The sequence below is a fragment of the Anabrus simplex genome, chromosome 6 (assembly GCF_040414725.1).
Source record: "Anabrus simplex isolate iqAnaSimp1 chromosome 6, ASM4041472v1, whole genome shotgun sequence".
NCBI lineage: Eukaryota > Metazoa > Arthropoda > Insecta > Orthoptera > Tettigoniidae > Anabrus > Anabrus simplex.
In genome coordinates, this window is record NC_090270.1 from 203,242,513 (window position 1) to 203,264,404 (window position 21,892).

General features: G+C 39.2%; 1 protein-coding gene across 1 annotated transcript in view; it reads left to right on the plus strand.

Moving 5' to 3' along the window:
* Positions 1-21,892, plus strand: part of Nsun2 (tRNA (cytosine(34)-C(5))-methyltransferase Nsun2) — a 157,588-nt gene that overhangs the window by 89,650 nt on the left and 46,046 nt on the right. Inside the window, exons 11-12 of the mRNA XM_067150154.2 lie at positions 3,583-3,718; positions 16,062-16,139. Coding sequence (XP_067006255.2) covers positions 3,583-3,718; positions 16,062-16,139 — 214 coding nt within the window. The remainder of the gene's footprint in view (positions 1-3,582; positions 3,719-16,061; positions 16,140-21,892) is intronic.

Below are 21,892 nucleotides of genomic sequence, written 5' to 3' on the forward strand. Positions count from 1 at the left end.
CCCATCGTCGCCATAAGACCTATCTGTGTCGGTGTGACGTAAAGCAACTAGCAAAAAAAATATTTAAAAAATCTTGAATATACACATTAAAATCTTGAAGTTGTTGTCTTGTTGTGACAGAGTAAAATGGATCTCTAAATAGAGAAACAACTTTTAAACACAATTGCTGTATAACAGTGGCTTTAAAGTTTTAAGTGTTGCAGTATGTCAAGCAGTGGAATTCTATAAAGGTGAAGGCCCTTTGTTGGACGAGTTGTTGTTTGGAAGTTATTGGTTGACGAGTCATGGTGTAGCAAGGTTATACTTGTGACCACGTGGGCGACATGCTTTTAAGCAGTCAACTGTTTTATTTTTGTTTCATTGTAGTCATCTCAATGTGCAGTGATTTGCAGTTGTCCTTAAAGGGCGGTTTGTGATGTGAATGTTTTGTTTTTGACAACAGTGATTAAGGTTATGTGTGTAATTTGTAAATACGTGTAAGTAAAATAATTGTACCAACTGACAGCATCTCGTGTGCGTCTTTGTGGATACGTTAGTTATATGCGAATATAAGATACCTAATAACCAAGTGTTGAAACTACCTCTAAATCAAGTCTGAATAAAAGTAAGAACGAGAGGGAAGTTTGACAAAGAATAATGAATATTAATCCTGTATATTAAAGTCTAAACCACCTATATATGTCTTGTATGGTGTCCCAAGAAAACAAGATACATCTATACATCACTAGTTTGACCAGTACTGTTATGTGGTTGTGAGACATGAAATGCTTGAAGAGTGAATATGTGCATTTGAAAGGAAGAGATATGGTCTGACCTACAGCACAGAGACTAGAAGATGGAGAAAATAGGCACAAGGAAGGACTGTACCAGCAGTTTAAGAAAACCAATATTGGGAGGATGTTTACAAATGTCAGTGGTTAGAACATGTTTTTAAATCAGAGGGCACTGTCCTCAACTGAACGTTTACTCATCAGCCAACTGGAGGACGTCCAAGAAGTTCCCCAAGAATGAGGTGGAAAGCTAGAGTACTGTTAACATCAAAAGAAGTGAAAGGATGCGCCAGACAGCAGTAAATAGCTGTACAAATAAAAAGTATTCATATGATCCTCCTTATCAATACAAAACAACCATCTATATTAGATGGGACGATAGATATTGTTTTTTATTGAAAAGGAGGATCATATAAATACTTTTTAATTGTAAAGTGATAACCGTCAATACGGAATGAGATTTATAACATGCAACATGCAACAAGAAGTAAATACACCAACATCTGTGACAAATATTTGTAAAGTGAACTAGTGTAGATGATTTGTCATGATTAAACTTGAATTTTGCTAGTTATTGTACATTTTTTCTTCTGCCATGGATCTAATCGGCCCGTTTAAGTGCAATAAATGATGATGATGATGATGATGGTGATGATATGATCAGCAGTTGGAATGCTAATCTAAAAAACTTTAATTCCATCTTTGTAATGTTAATACAGTTAAACTGAACATGCAGTCGCTTAAGTGCGGCCAGTATCCGGTATTTGGGAGATAGTGGGTTTAAACCCCACTGTCAGCAGCCCTGAAGATGGTTTTCCGTGGTTTCCAGTTTTTGCACCAGGCAAATTCTGGGGCTGTACCTTAATTAAGGCCACGGCCGCTTCCTTCCCACTCCTAGCCCTTTCCTGTCGTGTCCCATTGTCACCATAAGACCAATCTGTATTGGTGCGACTTAAAGTACCATGTAAAAACAAAATTGAACATACATATATGCATATTAGAAATATAATGGCTTAGTTCTAATTAATCACCTAAATGATAAAATTAATTTCAAGTCACTTGTAGGAACAAGAAAAGGAACACAATATAGGACAAACATAATGGCTGGTCAGGCTTCTAGAACAGAAAGAGGAGACAAGGACGTACGTGAAAACACAACAGGCAAGGACAATCTCAAATTTCATACACTGCTATCTTTGAATGGATAGGTTCTCTCCTCATTAATCACAGTTCTTCTTTAACCACCTCTTCTCAGCCCTGATAACCTTGTTTCTGCTTCCCAGCTTCATTAGGAGGGCATGTATAATACTCATTAATGAGTCATCTTGACAGATCTTCAGTTTTGATGCAGGGATAAGAAAAAAGCCAGATTAATACAGGAGGGAAGAAGCATAAAATACACTTAGTAAAGTGGTAAAAGATAAAGAACAAGACAAACACAAAAGAAGAAAAGGATCCCAACCGAATAATAAAAGTATTGGAGAGAAACAAGAAAGTTAAATCAAGTCGCATATATATATATATAGAGAGAGAGAGAGAGAGAGAGAGAGAGAGTAGTCCTACAATTTAAAAACCTTGGAGAAATCATTGTGCACAACTTAAGCGAGAAATCAACATGGAGAAATAGAACCAACAAAATAAAAAAAGCACAATTTCTAACCTGGTCAACTTATAACAAAAATGCCTGTCAACAGACACTAAGATTCAACATTACAAAACTGTAACTTTGCAAAAAGCCACTTACACTTGTGAAACCTTGTTCCAAATTAAAAATGAAAGAATAACTGATCAGAAAATGAAAGAACTGATCAGCTCCTCAAAACTGAAGAAGAATTATCAGAACTTATATAAATAAAAAGTACAAGGTTGAAGGAGTCTGGAGAATCCTTCCCAATGAAACTATCTATCGAACAATTGCCCCAGTTACCAGCACGATGAAGAAAAGATTCTCTTATTTCTTTCATATCTTATGATTACCAGAAAACAGGATTTTACGACAACTAGTGATGAGAAATCTGGGAAGGAAGACAGGAGGGCATTGGATCAAAGAAATTCAAGAGGATCTCAGAACAGTTGGACTCGAAATTACAGATGCAGAGAACAATAATAAAATTACCACTCTTCCTAAGAATCACAAATTTTCAACTGAAATGATGCACAGAAGGCCTGTAGAGATTTCAGACAAATTAAGAACACTGTGATCAGAACGAATGAAGAAGTACTGGGCAGGTAAGAAGAATCAAACAGTAAAACCTTCAAAGAAAAAGTGTACATGGAAGACTCAAGTGGTCCAATGTGGCCAATAAAGTTAATAATATTAATAATAATGGAGAGAGAGAGAAAGAAAGAGAGAGCGAGAGAGGAATAAGAAAAGGAACACAAAATAGGATAAATATACAGTAATCTCAGGTAAGTTTGATAAGAGGGAACAACAGAAAGAGGAGACAAGGACAAAATTCATTTAATTTTCAGCATGATTATGCTTTACTAAATGTTTTATAATACTGAATTTCTCTAATTTAGGTAGAATTTTCTCCTAATCAATTAAGAGGTTTACATTAATTGAAAATGTTACTCTAAATAATTTAGTTGAAGAGTTCAGGTTGTTTACATCATTGCTGAAGGTGAAATGAAATTGTTTCCTTTGACTATCTTTACGTATTATGAGCTGATAACTACTTGATACTTGAGAAGCGCTGTACGCAAGTAGCAGATACTAAATAGCTGTTGGATTGTTATACTGCTTATGTTGGGTGCTTTTTATTGTTTCATTCTCTAGCACTAACCAGTAAATTTAATACTACTGTTGCAGAGAATTTTATGGAATCGAGAATCAGCTGGAGCCAACATGTCTACTTACAAGGTGTAAGGAAGGCAAGAAGAAGAATATTTACTTCACTTCACCTATAGTGAGAGATATAGTCATCAACAATGCTGATAAAATCAAGGTGAGGATGAATCTGCTGCTATGATTATGTACAATGGTTGGGTTATAAGTCATGACAATTGTTTTTCCCTGCACAATTGCAGGATATACTAGACAAATGGAAATATACAGATGGTAGTGGGGAGCGTAAGGTGCTGTGGAATGAATAATGCCGAGTGGGTTTACCAGTTGTAGTGTATGAAACAAGGAAAATGTCAGAAATGAAATCCTTATGCTGTATAATATTTATTCTCAGAGAATAGAGTAACCTCTATGATAAACTCTTAGAGTAGTCTCGTAGATTATCCACAATGTGTTGCCAACGATGCGGGAGACGTGGATACAGTCGCCTCACCGTGTGTAAATTTTGCAATCTGATGTTTCGCAGCATTGGCAGTGTCCTCTCCAAACCATCTCTCACATAATAGTTCCTTCACTTTGGGAATGAGGTCAAAATTGCATGAAGACAGGTCCAGTAAGTTTGGTGGGTGTTCCAGTACTTCCTCCCCTCAGCACTGGAGTTACCTCCGTACAGCCCCTGCTGCAAGCAGCCTGGCATTGTCATGGAGAAGGATGATATTGTTTTGGTTTGTAACTTGAGTAGTGTCCATCATCTGTCCACTTTCATGCACTGGGTAATTACTCCATGTGACACATAGGTCTGGACACTTAACAGGTCTTCCAAGCTGTTGCACATCACTTCTTGTCTCACGTCCATGCTGAAATGCTATGGCCCATTTTGCAGCGGTTCGGTTCGGTACAAAAGGGCATTATTTCTCACAGCTTCTGTAAGCTCACTATGATATTACTTGGCATTGGGACCCTGGTGAAGGATCAGATTGGTGTACTATGACTGCAGTCCCATTGCCCTGTGCTGGAGTTCCCTCTGAATAGCCTCTGCTGCATGCGGTCTGGCATTGTCATGGAGAAGGATGCTGAAGTAGTAACCATCAAGTAGCGTCCATCATGAGTGTGTGGTAGGACCATGCAAAGTGAAGAAAAAAAATAGTTGTCATTACTTATGCCCCAACTCTCATATTTATGTATTACCAAGCTCGATAGCTGCAGTCGCCTAAGTACGGCTAGTATCCAGTATTCGGGAGACAGTAGGTTCGAACCCCACTGTCGGCAGTCCTGAAGATGGTTTTCCATGGTTTCCCATTTTCACACCAGGCAAATGCTGGGGCTGTACCTTAATTAAGGCCACGGCCGCTTCCTTCCCACTCCTAGCCCTTTCCTATCCCATCGTCGCCATAAGACCTATCTGTGTCAGTGCGACGTAAAGCAACTAGTAAAAAAAAAAAAATTGTATATTCTCTTAAGTTGAATCCTTATGTACCCTAGGGCTTGGACTTTGTAATATGTGTGGCTATCTCAAGGTCCCAGGTAATCTGACATTGGTTCTGCTTACTGATGCTGTAGCATAACCCAGTAGCATTAAAAAGATTGTGGTAGATTGTGAAGCTGCAATACCATATTTACACGAATAATCCCCACCGCTGAATAATTCACGCACTAATTTTAGGAAGGATCATTTAGAAAAAATGAAATGAACTAAAATTCCTTCCATTGAAAGAGTAACGTAGGCATAAACAAACATTTCATATCACTACTCGAGTTCCACGTGGTCTTTCCCAAATATGAACATGGCGAATATAGCTATTTTGCCTGAACATATTTGAGATGATAAAAATGCATTACCACTGCTATAAAATATATTTGCCATGAATAGGCTCGATTCGCTGTTGATCGGAAGGTTCCTTGCATGACTAGAATCCTCCAAAATTACTTACAAATTCGTCACATTCCACATCTAAAACACTTCTCACATGCGGTTCCTTTTTACTGGGATAGTAACACAACCCATGGTGGATAATTCTTTTCGTGCAATGTAAACACTTGAAACACACACACCTGCGAACTTGTTTGTTAATTTTGCAATACAGTAAAACCCTGTTAATTTGAAGTCGTAGGGACGTAAAAATGCGACTTCGAATTACGTCATTTCGTATTAACTGCCAACTTGTATTTCAGATTTGCCAACCCTTCCTGCGTCACAAAATATTCTAAGACCCATTACTGCATGCAGTTAACATTAATTCACAGTTTAAACCTTTCAAATGCCATGGAAAACTATTTCCAAAATGTATCCAACAAGGCGCATTTACAGTAGTCAAATAATGCACTTGAATAACTCACTGGCAAACATAACCTCACGCAACAAAAGAAAAAAAGAAAAGATGTGATTCAAAGACGAGGAGAAATCTATGCTGGCTCCCATGTGCAAGTGCTTTATTTACTGGATTACTGTACTGTATGAATTTTAGATGCTTTGTACTTGCACGGAAAGTATCCGATGCCCTTAAAACACCGTGGCTTATCGAACATTTCTATGACGAAGCGAGGAAGTAGGAAGTCTCTTGCTTTCGTCTGCATTGCAACACAGGACAGTGACTCTATCCTTGTACCAGTTTGTACGATTTCCCACCATGGCACTTTTCGTAATTCAGAAGTACCAACCCTTGACGTGTCACAAAGTATTATAAGACCCATTAATGCATGCAATTACCTTGATTCACAGTTTAAGCCTTTCAAATGCCATAGAAAAGAAACTATTTCTGAAATGTATCCAACAGGGTGCATTTACATTTACATAAATCACTGGCAAACATAAACTCGTGCAACGAAAGAAAAGAAAAGAAGATTCAAAGACGAGGAAAAATTATGCTGGCTACCCTGTGCAAGTGCCTTATATTTTGGATTACTGTATTGTCTGCATTTTTAGATGCCTTGTACTTGCACGGAAACACCATGGCTTATCGAACTTTTCTATGACGAGGAAATGAAGTTTTTCGCTTCCATCTGCACTGCAACACGGTACAGTGATTCCATCTCCTTTAAAACCATAAGTCTGTTTGATCTTGGGGGAAAAAAAAAAAAGAAGATGCAATTTCATCGGCATTGACAATTTTATTTGGTGCCTACCTATGAATTGATTATAATAATGAGCCCCGCTTTTTCATCAACTGTCAGCATCGTTAGTGTTCACGGATTCTGCTTCTCTGCACAACTGTCCGTCTGCTGCGCGATATTGTGATGTTCCTTAAAATGCTGAATACAAACGAATTACGATTTCACTCAAACTTAGCAACTATGAAACACACTGTAGACACACCGAAGCAAGTGAAAGTGCGGAAAGCTACCCGTGCACGTTCCGGAGGACGCATTCTATCGTGATGCCGAGAAAATTTGAATTTAAATTACTCTGTAAAATACTATTTCTTAAAAATTTAAAGGCAGTTTTGAATTAAAAGTCTGAATTGTTTTCCATTTAAATATGACATATGGGGACAGTTTTCTTACATCTGCAGTTTTTCTTTCACAAAGCATAACTGTACACCCAACATCGAAAACGACGTGATCCAGGAGTGTGTAGACAGCCTTGACACAAATAAAACCCGCACCCCAATTTCGTGCCTCAAATTTTTTTTTGAAAAATATGTGGGGATACGGTATGTTTTATCCATTTTACCATGATAGATATGTGGTTCCTGATTTTTCTATGTATAATTTTTTTAAATCTTGTACAGGGCAATTCAAAATGATGGGCCTGATTTCATAAATTAATTCTATGAAATCTAATGAACATATCATACTGTGAGATATGTGCAAAGAAAGGCAAACTCTCAAAGTTTAGTTGAGTTTAGATTTCATCCCACGTGATTTCATTTTCAGCCGTTACGAGCGTGCAGGAAGCAAGTAAAGAAAATGGCTGCGGCTGGAGAGCAGAATGATATAGATGTTCATTCCCATAGGGAATCTGAAATATTTGTCCTGAATGAGTAAATTTATAATACCAATATAAATGGTCCGTTATTGGACCATTTATATTGGTATTATTGGAGAGCAGAAGTCGTTCTGTGCGCTTGATTACCATGTAAACAAGTCTGTGATTAGTGTTCAGCGGCATTTCCGTACCAGGTATGGAAGAGACCCACCTACTGGAAAAGCCATTCATGTGTGGTATGCAAAATTCAGAGACACGGGCTGCATTTGTAAGCGAAAGTTGACTGGCTGTCCTTTGACTGGGGAGGAGACAGTGGAACGTGTTCGCGCCAGTTTCGTACGCCTTCGCTATGGTATCATTTTTTCACTACGAGCACTTGCGAGCTCTCTCGTCGACATTCAAAGGTGATGTCGAGGTCGATTAGTAATGCCCATCGACTGCTGTTCTCTAAAAGAAAATTCAAAATGAAACACGATAACACGTTTTCGTAATAAATGCATAAATAACATGGCCGATAGCAGCTGTTTACTCGTTAGAAATAAAGGCTGAAGTAAACGACCACTTAATTTTTAACATTATATACTGAAATTATAAGAATGTGATACACCTCAAGATATGGCAGAGTACATCACTGATTCGGAGAATAGTTTATATTTTCTCGCGTCTAGTTAAATTTTGGAAAAGCTGTTCCCGTGTAATTTTGTAGCAAGGAGATTATCATTTCTCTAAGCGCGCTTGAAATACGTTTTCATGATACATATACGGTTCGGTTAAGCCACGTGTTTGAGGAAGAAAACTGGAACGTTTGCCACAGAGGCCTGTGGATTGATACTATAATTTTTTCAGAATGAAATTAAACATACACTTTCATGCAGTGTCGTATTTCGAAAAATAATGAACGAGCAAGCTGTAATGTGGATATCATACGCAAAAACGCACGGTTTGAACAAACTGATTATTTCATACCGATTCTATGTGTATGGATGGTTTTCCCGATGTTTACGGAAAAGCGGATATAACGACAGTCCATTATAGCGAATACATTTTTCCGCTGTTGTGAATTCTCGCTATGAAAGACTTCTTCCGTATTTATGAAATTTTTAAAAAAGGAAGCCTTAATTACAAGTAAAAATTTTAAAATGTAGATAAGTTTTTATTTACTGAAGTACAAATGCTTTTGCTCACTTCACCATGCTACTAATGACGACCATGCAACATTCAGTTGTTACCTGTTGCTCTTTACAATGAGAAGTTGGAGACAAACTGTTACATGGGAAGCAATGCATACAGCAGGGAATAAGCAGACAGTGAATGAATGTAGCTGGTGGTGGTATACATAAATAAGAATAGGAACACAATAGGATAAATAAGACAATGACAGGTCAGTGTGAGAATAGGAAGCAGTGGAAAGAAGGGACAAATATGAAAATACAGACAGGACAAGGACAGTTTCCACATCCTTATACATTGCTCTCTTCACATTGAAGAGTACTCTCCTCGTAAGTTGCAATTCTTCTATATCCATTTCTTCTCATCCCCCAATGAGCTTGCTTCTGCCTTCATCAGGAAAGCAAGCTTCAACGCCCATTGAGTGGCCATCTTAACAGATCCTCTGGCCTGATGTGGGAAGTGTAGGATAAGAAAGTCAGGTAAATGCAGGAAGGGAGAAGATAAAAAAATGAGATGATGAATGCTGGTGGTAGATGACTAGTAAGACGGTACAAACACATAAGGAGTAAAGGAGCTCAGTGGGTTATGCATTGGTTGTGGAACCTTTATTATTATCCATTAACAAACTAATTAATGCTATTTTCTAAGATTTTTTCATGAATTTCATTTTCTGTACTAGATTAGTTTGCTAGAATTTCTCTTATAGTATATTCTCCACGTCAAGACAGTCTGGAAAACATTTTCATGTATATCTGCCATAATATTACTAGTTTGTAGGAATAACATTCATGTTAGTGGCGTAGGGATGTGGTGACTCCATCGACCAGTGGGCAACCACTGCAATCAGCCTCCCGAGTATTGGCGGGTAATCTTAAGTGACATGAGGAAATGCGTGTCAGGCACCGACCATCTAGTGCATAACAAAGTATCGATGCGAAGATCCATGGTAGGTTTAGCAAGCCAGTGGTAGCGTCTTTGAATTGCTTTCAACAATCAAACGAGCCTCGGATGGAGATAAAAAATAATACCAAAATTGACAAAGTCTTCGAGCAGATCTGGCAGGTATGACGGCCAACATGGCTCCAATAAAGGCAGATATGTCCGAAGAACAATGTAAGAATTGGAACTATGAATATATTGTCCCTGACTGGAAAAAACTGAAGAACTTATCGATATGATGAAGAGGAAAAATCTATCCATATTGGGAATGAGTGAAACAAAATGAAGAAAGGAAAGGTAGCAAGATTCTCAGAGATGGCTACAAATTAGTATGGAGTGGACGAGAGGAAGAGGCCAGAAATTGTGTTGCTTTCCTGATAACAAAAGACATGGCCGCCATTACTGAAGTATCCTGTAAAAATGATAGGACCATTAAATTATCTATGCAGTTGGAGTCCACAAATTACACGGTAGTGCAGGTATATGCACCACAGGTTGGATGTAGTGTTCAAGAGAAGGAACAATTCTGTCAAGATCTAGAAGATATAATTGATGAAGAAAATGTCATCAATCGTTGGGGACTTAATGCACAAGTTGGGACAGACAGACTTGGTTATGAGGAAATCATTGGAACACATGCGTTTGGGAACAGAAATGCAGAAGGCAAACAACTGCTTGATTTGTGCAGAAGAAATGGATTGATCATCAAAAATACCTTCTTCCAAAAACAAGACAGCCACAAAATAACAAGATACAGCTGGGATGGTAAACATAAGTCTCTCATCGACTATACTGACAGAGGATGAGGGGAATATGTAACTGATGTCAAAGTTATCCCCAGTGAGAGTATGGACAGTGATGATAGATTATTGATTGCAGACCTAAATCTTGTGGCTAACACAACCCCAAAGAAAAAGAAAACATAAAGTGAAGACTTGGAAATTAAAAGAAGCCAAGCTGAAGGAAGAATATAAAATAAGGGTACAGAGACACTTACCAAAAGGGGCAATGAATACAGTAGAAGAAGAATGGAAAATTTTTGAAGATACTTTGGTGGGTGAAGCTGAAGACCTATGTGGAGTAACAGGATCGACCATGAAAGAAAAAGAGACACCTTTGTGGAATGACAGTCAGATTAGCTATAAAAGCGAGAAATTGGGCAAAAAAAGATGCTAGACAAAGAAAAGCAAAGAGATGCACAATATCCAGGGGGTCAAGAAATGACTAAACTACTGGAACTCTACAGGACAAAAAATCCTACAGCTAAGAGAATAGTAAGAGAAGAGAAAGAGGAAAAATGGAATGAGTTTGTGGAAAAGTTGAAAGAGGACAGGAGAGGAAACAAGAAATTTCTTTTCAGAGTAATTAAAAACAAGCGAAATAACCTAGAAGACATCAAGGTAATAGAACAGGACAATGAATCAGTAGTTCAAGAGGAAAATTGAATCAGGAGAGAATTCAAGGTCTTCTTTGACAAGCTCCTAAATGGAGAGGCATCAAATGTAATTCAAAACAGAGAAGAGTCTGGAAAAATTGAAGGAATCAGTAAAGATATGGAGCCACCAATCACATGGCTGGAGATAGAGAAGAACCTTAAAAGTATGAAGAAAGGGAAAGCTGCCGGAATAGATGAGTTAAGTGTGGACATGTTGAGAGCAGGAGAAACCTCAGCAATCCAATGGCCATATAGACTCCTAAATGTAGTATGGCAGCAAAATACCATCCCAGAAGACTGGAGGAAGGTATAATTGTACCTATATTCAAGAAAGGCAGCAGATGGAAATGTACCAACTACCATGGCATCACTCTACTCTCTTATGGACTAAAAATTCTGGAAAAAATTATAGAGGATAGATTGAGATAAATTGTAGAACCCCTTTTAGAAGATCAACAAATCTTATATTTGCTGTCAGGATGCTATTGGAAAAACATTGGGAAAAAGAGAAGCCTTTATATCTACAGTTCCTTGACATCGAAAAGGCCTATGACAGCATACCAAGGGAGCTAATTTGGGAGTGCCTGAGAAAGCTCAAAGTTCGAGACAGTCTAATTTCAAAAGTTAAGGTGCTTTACGAGAAAACCAGAAGCTGTGTACAAGTCGGTTCTGGACTGTCAGAGTGGTTTGAGACAAAAAGGGGAGTACAACAAAGTAGTATTATTTATCATTGTAATGGATACCATTATAAGGCGCTAAAAGAAAAGGGGCAGTAAGACTTAAAAGCATTTGCATTTGCAGATGATGTAGTAATTTGGGGTAACTTAGAGAAAGATGTGGAAGAGAGACTGCAGGGGTGGAGTCAGGAGTTTGAGAGATATGGATTAAACATCAACAAGGCTAAAACGGTAGTGTTGAAGGTACAGAAGGGTGGTAACCAGCCAGAAATCATGCTAACTGGCACTAAGCTGGACAGTGTCACAGAATTTAAGTACTTGGGTAGTATAATGTCCAAGGATAACGTTGCTAAATATGTAAACAGTCAAATCAGCAAAGCAATACATTTTTACCTCCAAGTAAGACAGCTGCTATGGAATAAACAAGTACCACTCAAAACCAAGATGGCACTGTATAAATCATACTACACCCCTGACCTCACATACAGCTTGGAAAAAGCCAGAGAAGATGTAGAACTAGAAGACTCCTTACTCCAGAAGATCCAAAAGGCAAGACTGAAGTGGTTTGATCATGTAAAAAGAATGAGTGCCTATAGGTCTGCAAGAAAGGAGTGTGAAAGAGAACTAAGGGGAAAGAGACCAGTGGGCAGACCTAGAGAAAAATGGACAGACTTAGTGAAGAAGGATGTAGAGGAGAGAGGTCCGGATTGGGAGCGGATTGTGAACGAAGAATGGTTCATGGACAAAATGAAAGGGGCTCGTATACCACACCTGGGAAACTGGAGTTGGTCAACGATGATGATGATACACATTCATGATAATAGTGTGTTTTATTCCTTTTTGTTTACCCTGTTTGAGTTGGAATGTTTGTGTCATATAAGTATTCCAAGTATTAAAACCCAAGAATAGGGAACATGCATGATCCGGGGTTTTAATTAAAAATATGCTAATCTGATTCAAAATTTCATGCAGAATTCAAAAATGTGATCAGAATGTACAAATAATAACTCCAAACATGATTAAAATCTACGAAAATGTCACGTCACGCAAGTACGCGATCTCATTGGTCTGACGTCATCGTACAGGTTGACTGAATTAGCAGACGAAATAACACATAGTGTGCTGTGAGAAGCAGGATACACTTCGCGTATTTCTACTTTATGTTAGTGTCTGGTATGGTTAAATTCGAGGTCTATACATTGGATAATAATCTGAGTGGTATATTTTAGACTTAAAATGAATCCTGCGCAGACAGTGAGGCAGAAAACTTATAAATGGTGTAGAGTTCCGATGTGCAATAGCACATCGCATACCATACCAAACAAATTGTTCATAAATGTTCCAAAGACGCTAAAACTAGGCAGAAATGGATTTTGGCGAGCCGGAGAAATGCTGGTGATATATCGGAAAAGTCTACAGTTTATTTTTTTTGAAGATTTTAACGTAAGATGAATTTGTTTGAATTTTCAAATCACTTTTCCATGTCAGCTGTTCTAGTGGTAAAACTTTAAATTTTAATGCATTATGCTTTATTTAAATGCTTCAATTACATCTTGGAATATGAAAGTAATAAACAGTGCATTAAATAATGCTGATTATTAAAGTATTCTCCAAACCTAACCTATGTTTTGGGTGATCCATGTCAAGATAATAAATCAAAGGGGTTATGAACCATTTTGACAGCTCTAATTCTACCAATATATCTTGGCATGGGACAGTTATGTATGTCTTTATTGAAGAGCTTAATTGGTAAAGAAATTTAGGCTATATCTAAATACTCTATAATGTAACAAAGAATAGGCGTGTACATCATGAAAGGAAACAACGTGAATTTAACAAACGTATAACTCTACACAAAACCAATGCTTGTCTGTTGGGGGTCTTATAAGTTAACAATGCTCAATTATAATAATTATCATAATATTAATGAAATAAATAACATAATTGCACACAGGTGAAAATAGTGATGTAGGTGTTTAAAATATTATCCTACTTAGCCAAAGTTTTAGGTTATACAAGCCAAGTCAATAAACCGAAGGGTAAAAATACCGCGCGAGTTGGCCGTGGGGTTAGGAGCGCGCAGCTGTGAGCTCGCATCCGGGAGATAGTGGGTTTTGAACCCCACTGCCGGCAGCCCTGAAGATGGTTTTGCGTGGTTTCCCATTTTCACACCAGGCAAATGCTGAGGCTGTACCTAAGGCCACGGCCGCTTTGTTCCCATTCCTAGGCCTTTCCTGTCCCATCGTCGCCATAAGACCTATATGTGACGGTGTGACGTAAAGAAAAAAAAAAAAAAAAGTAAAAGTCACAGCACCCAATGACATTCCTGTATTGAGCGACTAAAATGTCACCAGGACACTTTGCTTTCCTGATATGCTCAGCTTGTTAAAAGCCAAATGTAATTAATGTTATTGTCTTCACGCCTCGCTAACTACTTCTACGATTTTTGGGAGACGCCGATGTGCAGGAATTTAGTCCTGCAGGAGTTCTTTTACGTGCCAGTAAATCTACCGATACGAGGCTGACGTATTTGAGCACCTTCAACTACCACCGGACTGAACCAGGATCGAACCTGCCAAGTTGGGGTCAGAAGGCCAGCACCTCAACCGTCTGAACCACTCAGCCCGACTTGTGAAAACTAGATGAAGTCATATTTATCTTTATCATGTTTAATTTTTTCCCTCCACAAAGATATTTAATTCTCTTTCATGGGCCCCGGAAATGGGTAGGCCAGTTGTCCCAACCATAAATATATATTTTTTTTTTTGGGGGGGGAATGATAGATTATAGCCCTATAGTACTATGATCTTTCTTTCTTTCCTTCTTTCTTTCTTTCTTAATCAGTTTATCCTTCAGGGTTGGTTTTCTCTCGGACTCAGCGAGGGATTTCACCTCTACCACTTCAAGGACAGTGTTCTGGAACGTGAGACTTTGAGTATGGTGATGAAACTGATGAGGAGGGCCATTACCTCGCCCAGGCGGCCTCACCTGTTATGCTCAACAGGGGCCTTGTTGGAGGATGGGAGGATCGGAAGGGATAGACAAGGAAGAGGGAAGGAAACGGCCGTGGCCTTAGGTGCCTGGAGGAGAAGTAGGAAAATACGAAAAACCACTTCGAGGATGGCTGAGGTGGGATTCGAAACCGTTCTACTCAGTTGACCTCCCGAGGCTGAATAGACCCCGTTCCAGCCCTCGTACTATTTGTTTTCAACTTTCGTGGCAGAGCCGGGAATCGAAACCGGGCCTCCGGGAGTGACACACATTAACCACTACACCACAGAAGCGGACTAGTACTATAATGCTACCTATATGTTTATGTTAGTGCTGAAATCCGATTTCTTACTTTACTAATGCTGAAAGCCCGAAAATGTAATGTTATTCTTTAATAGGGGAATCAGTCTAGAAGGAAATGTTGAAAGTGATGTGATATCTATCCAGGTTCGTTGTTATCCTAATACTATGGGTTACAGTACATTGCACGTATATAAAAGACGCCACTTACAAACTTGCTTGTTATCCGCGAATTTCTGCGGCCACAAAAGTCACATTTTTCAAGAATGATGAGATCTACACATGGTAGATTGTCTGACTGTGCTGTTTTGAACGTTTCTTCTGTCATTTCGAAGTTATTCGCGATCATGAATAATAAACAATCGGCTTTTAGCAACGGCTGATGCACAACGGCTGGTAGAGCTCCATGCGGTACTGGATCGTGTCGTCACAGCGCGCCGCTTACGTCAGAGGCCGTTTCACTCGCCTTGCGGAAAGGCACTATTAAATATTTTTTTAATGGTAGAAAACAAGGCAACATACCACAATGTAATACGTTTACGTACTATTTCATTGGTGTGCTTTTCAAAAAAAATATTTTTGAAAATGATGCATGTTCCCAATTGACTTGTCTTCACACAGATTTCAGCCACCTTGTGTGTGTAGAATTTTTCCTGCATTTTCATGTACATTTAGATAGTTATTTGTTAGTTGCTCCAGAATTTACATCCTCTATAGTTCAGTAACTTGGACACAAATTACAGAAAGGAACATATCGACAGAGAAACTATCCAAACTTGTGTTCTTCCTTACAGAAAAGCACTGGGTATTAGATCAGATGATTATTGAGTAGAAGAAGGTCATCGTTGGAAGTGTGCCCAATATTGCGACTGGAGTTACAATATTGAAAACTTGGAAACCTAAGAAATTGCATAATCTCTTACTCTGTCTGTTATAGTTGTATTATTGAGTTGAGAAATCCTGGATTTTTTACATATAAAATTATGCATCGTATGGGTTTACTTATTTAAAAATTAGATGCTAGTGTTGTTGATGATACTGATGTTTTCTGGTTCTTTTGTTTAAGCTCATCAACACAGGCGTGAAGACCTTCGTTCGCTGTGATAACAGAACAATGAAGTGTCCTTTTAGACTTGCTCAGGAGGTAAGCCATATCTTTAGAAATTAGTAAGTTCTCAATGGTAATATAATAAAATAGTGCTAGTTTTGCTCAGAATAGCATCAATGCTGGAACAAACTTAAGGTGTTTTTACTCAGAATAAATTGCATATATTCAAGTCCTGAAAATGATTTCTTTACAGTAGAACCTCATTTCTCCGATTTTGGAGGGACCCCGGGGAAAGAACATACAAGAAAGGAAAATGGAAAATTGGGGAAAGAAAGAGTTTGGTTAAACATCACAATAATGAAATATGTATAATTAAATTCTTACAAACACTTCTAAATCAAACTAAACCAAACTACTGCCCTAATGGGCCTTGGCCTACCAAGTGACCACTGCTCGCCTGAAGGTCTGCAGATTACGAGGTGACTCACAGTCAGTGTGACGAATTCTCTCGGCCGTTATTCCTGGTTCTCTAGATCTGGGTCGCCATCTTATTGTTGTACAGCTCCTCAGTTAATTGTAATCACATCAGACTGAGTGCCAGCCCTCATATCCAGGTAAAAATGCCTGACCTGGCCGGGAATCGAACCTGGGGTCTCTGGGTGAGAGGCCGGCAAGCTAGACTGCAGGGCCAGGTTCAGACATTAATTACCGTACATGAGCTTAAAATCTCTATACTTTACATTCAGTTTTACCAGGGAAACTTTGTCTATTTCCCGTGAAAACTTCTTTCAGGTTAGCAACTTTGACCGGCCAAGCGTATCGAAAAATATCTAATAAATAACGCCAAGCCAAACAACCATCGATGAGAGTAGTTTTTAATTCTGTAATCTAATTAACCCATTCACATACCATTTAACTGAACTTATTTATGCCTTGGTGTACCATTTATTTTCATTACTTTACATGATATCATCACCGATACTGAAAAAGCATGCTTTACAGCAACTTAATGAGAGGAAATATCCAAAATACTGTCAGATATACTTTGTGAAGTCTTTATGTGTATGGTAGATCATAAAACAGTCATATACGTGCAACGCCACCTTGCACCGGTGCCCTTCAAATGAAGATTCCTTCCTCAGACCCCACGTCACAGACTTTGCATCTCCGTGATGGGATAACCTTCGTTGTTGGGGGTATTTTGGTTGGAAAGTGTCCCCAGTGCCTGCCCTGAAGTCTCAGTGGTGTATCCCTAGGGCTTGGGCGTCCTCGTTTTGGATAGTTAGGCAAGGTCACACTTGACAACAGTGTTCTGCCAAATTGATTCGGAAACTGGTAAAGCCTACTCGCTTCTTGTCAGGGTTGAGGAGGCGATGAATGATGCTGGATTTCAGAAGTGTTATGTCTAGCATGTAGAAGTATATTTTTTTGTATCCTTTTACATACTTCCACATCAAGGGGAATGATGCGAGTCTCTGGTCATGGGAATCAACACCACCCATTCCACAGTTGTAGTCAACAACAAGATTGGGTCTGAACTTCTTTTCTCCACTTCAGGGTAATCTGGCCTTCATTTCATCCACAGATACAGGAAACCATTGTTCCTTTTCATATGACATAACCCTATTTATATCCTTGGCAGCTGATACAAGACATTTACTTGCATAAGCATTTGTCTCATTGATTAGATGTTCCCAAAAGTCTGCTGTTAGAAATTCGTTCACAACTTGCAGTTCATTGCATTGTCCTAGGTATCTTTGAACAACACTATTTATTTCACCAGTTGTGATGCATGAATGATACTCTGAAGTATTACTTTCATGCTCTCAGTTCAATTCCCTATCCTGTAAAATATGATTAGAAGCCATTGGTGTGGCATCAGTTGTAGGCCTAAAATTCAATGACATACTTGATGGCAAAACAGCACTTTGTTCACCCCTACCTGTGCTCACGTCACTATCACACAAACTACTTTCACTACTTTCATCTCTACTAAATTCTTCGTCACTTATTTCTATATCATTGTCACTCTCTTCTAAAAGTTCCCTTATAATCGCTTTGTCACTCAACTTGGAGGCAGCCATTATTTTGCGTACGATGAGGTTGCTAAGATACAGGTTATTCTTTCTACAGAATAACTGCACAGAAGTGTTTATCGAATACATCAATGGAATAAAACAGTGCTGCCATCTGTCGGGAGGTTACCTTACTAATATCAAATCCTTTCACAAAGGAAACCGGCTTGAAGCTGGTCCAGAAATAAACACTACGTGCAGACGGAGAGATCCATCTTTGTACCGGAGTACAGTCGAGAGCCAGTAAGGAGAGATCCGTCAAAGTACGTCAAGTGGTTAAATGAAGCACATCCAATACAAAAGTGCCCAACATGATGGCAAAATCCCTTCTTTTTTATATTTTCCATTGTCACTTGGTCACGGGTATACTTCACCATCACTGTCATTTCACTTCATCAAGATTTTTAATTTGTGTTATGTAATAATTGTTCTGCTACTGAAGATGGCCTTGAGAATAGGCTGAAACATGTATAGACTTCGTTCCATTTAACAGATGAGTTGATTTATATTGATAAGGAGGATTTTATAAATACTTTTATTTGTAAAGTGACAACCGTCAATACGGAATGAGATTTATAACTTGCAATACTTCACCATTGTCAACATTTGTAAACTACCCAGCACGTCTTGGCCAAATGCTATCCTACCAACTATTGAACATCTTGCAGTCTGTGTGGGTGGTATTAACAGCCACCATGAGTAATAGAAATACTCAAAAAAACGACAAATGTGAGGTTTAACTCTCAGAACGGGCTGAATTCAACATCATCTAGTTTTTAATGCCAATGATCATGGCTCTTTCTGATCAGCTGCATGGGATAGAGGTACCAATCTTGATTTGTGTTTTACCAGCTGTAATGAAAATGGCTATCCTCTGCACATCACACGTAAAGTGTTCGGGAACCTCCCTCACAGCCAGCATCGATCAGTAATAGTAGAAATTGGCATCTCAATCCCAATTGTAAGATCTACACCACATGGCCGGTGGAATTTTCAGAAAGCTGATTGGATTACGTTCTCTGTGGAGCTGGATCCAGCCGAAGCACCAAAACCATGTTTTTTATTTTAGGAGCAGTAACGTCAGCAGCCAAGAAAAGCATGCCGAGAGGAAAGAATACATCCCTGGTTGGAGCGCAGAGAGTGAGGCACTTTACAATGACTTCCAACAAAGTGGAAACTTACATGTTGCTGACAAACTCCTATCAAGTTCGGATGCTAACTGAAGGCAAAGATGAGCTGAAATTGTAGGAAATATTGAACATGTTTTCCACAACATCCTCTGGTGCTGCAGATCCATGATGCCCAAATGAATCAAAGTTTGTCCGTACATACCAGCTCCAATGGGGTGTTATAATTGCCAGAAATTGGGCCACTCCTCATTGTGTCATCAAGGTTCATCAACCTGTGGGATGTGTGGAAAAAACAAGCTGTTTGTGTCGAGTGTCCACCACTGCCTGTGTGTGTCAACTGTACAAGTGAGCATGTTCCAATACATTCAGGAAGGAGAAAAAGATCTAGGAGATCAAAACATAGGATAAACTCTCTTATCCAGATGCCCAAAGATACTTTAAATCCATGGCTGCTCCAAAGTCCTCAGTCTTGTTCACTGGAACAGTTGTGAAAGTGCAAACCTCACCAGAGAGGTGAAAGGCTCTGCCGAGGCACATTCAGCTGGGAACTACCCTTCCCCCCAGGAGGTTGGAAGTCAGTAATACACCGACAGTTCCCTGAGTCTTCCTTAGTGGAGATACAGTTATGAATCCTTCCATCGTTGCAGATCACATCACATCACATTTTGCAGATAAGTCGAGGTCTAGAGGATATAACCCTGCTTTTCTGCCAATAAAGCGTGAGGCAGAGGCTCACCTCTTTTTTTACATCTTAGTGTTTTGTGTTCCTATAAGATGCCTTTTACAGGGTGCAAATTATGAAACGCACTCTTGCTATGCAGAGACACAACTCCTGGACCGGATAAAATCCATAATCAAATGCTTAAAGTTTTTAAATGAACAATGTCTTAACTAAATTTTTATTTTCAAGTGCTAAAACTTTAGTTGTAAACCTCTATGTCAGCATGTGTTTTCTGACCCGGAGCTCCACTTGCGAAGTAGTCTCCTCCAGTTGTAGGCATCTACAGGTTTCTGGGACTCTGTTTTGATAAGAGACTTACATGGCAGCCTCACAAGGTTGCCTGCATGAAAAGACTTATCATACTTCAGTTTCTCAGCAACACTTTGTGGGAGCTGACTATGCAGTGTTGCTACATTTTTACACGGCTACAGTTCTTGCCCATATCAACTATCGTAGTGCAGCATATGGTTCAGCAACAAGAACTGCACTGAACCTTTTAGATAGTATACAACATAGTGGAATTAGGCTGGCTTTCCTTACAAGCCCGATTCTAAGCATTGAAATTTTGCATTCTGAGTTGGTTTTGGCTGTCGGCGGTTATCTTGAGGGAGCCCCAAACAAGATACCTCCTTAGCTGTTTCCGTGACCGGATATACACCTAGATCTACTCTGTGGACCTAAGGTGCCTCTGTTCATCAGAGGTATTTCCATGGCTTCATTCTCAGATATTCAGACACGCGACTTATCTTCATGGATGATTCTGAGCTGGGAGGGGATGTTTGATGCTCATTCATTTCCGATGATGGCAGCACCAAGATCTTTCTTCCTAGTGCCTCTTGCCTGTATATACTACAGAGCTCTTTGCCAGTTTCGAAGCTCTGCAGTTTACGCTGAGACATGAACAAGACCACTTTCTCTTGTATACCAACTCGTTAAGTTCTCTGCAGTCTATTGATTCATGTTTTCCACGACATCCGCTGGTGCTGCAGATCCTTGATGTTTTAGCCAAGTGTGTGATGCTGGCACCGAATCACCTTCATGTGGCTTCCCAGCCCTGTGGAGGTTGCAGGCAACTAACTTACATTTCAAGCTGTAAAGGAAACTGCACTTTAACCACTTAGAACTGTGAATATAGCGGACTAGGGATACTTGTCTTCTGCACCGAACCAACTTGATGGCCTGGGAATCAGAGTGGCTAACTATCCAAACTTCCGATGGGCTGAGAGCAGTTAAGAAGACTACTGTCGTGTGGCAGTCTTCTTTCCAGCCTTCGTGGAGATAAGTGATAGTTTTGTGTAGGCTTCCGAAAATGGGACATTTACCATATTTACTCGCGTATTAGACCCCATTTTCCCCCCACTTTTACAGCCAAAAAAGTAAGGGGGATCCAATGTGCGATAGGCTCAAATTTTGTGCAGTGAACACATGACTTCTAGACTGTAAAGAGCTATAAATTATACATGTAAACATTCTACACTATTCTTTAACAAACCTGTGAATGTATTTGAGTTATACTGGCTATTTTCATTGGAAGTCAGTACTTCTAAATGTAAAGAGACAATAAATGGTGAACACGACTTTTAGGGCTACATATAAAGTAAATATTGTCAGTTTTAGTTACTCATATCACGTCACTCGTTTCATCCCAGTAATTCCTCTGATTAGGTTGATGTCAGGAAGGGCATACAGTCGTAAAAACTTGCTACGCAGATTCATCTCACTTCATACTCGACCCCGTGGAGAAAACGGATAAGGGTATCTTATCATATTATGCAATATTGATACAAAGGAACTTAATGGCCAGTCATTTGTCTCTGTCAGTTGAGCAGTAGGCCTACCACACAATACACTTGAGTAAACCTAATCACTGCTTTCATTTGAATTATCGTCTTGTGCCACCAACTTCCATGCTACCGGCATGTC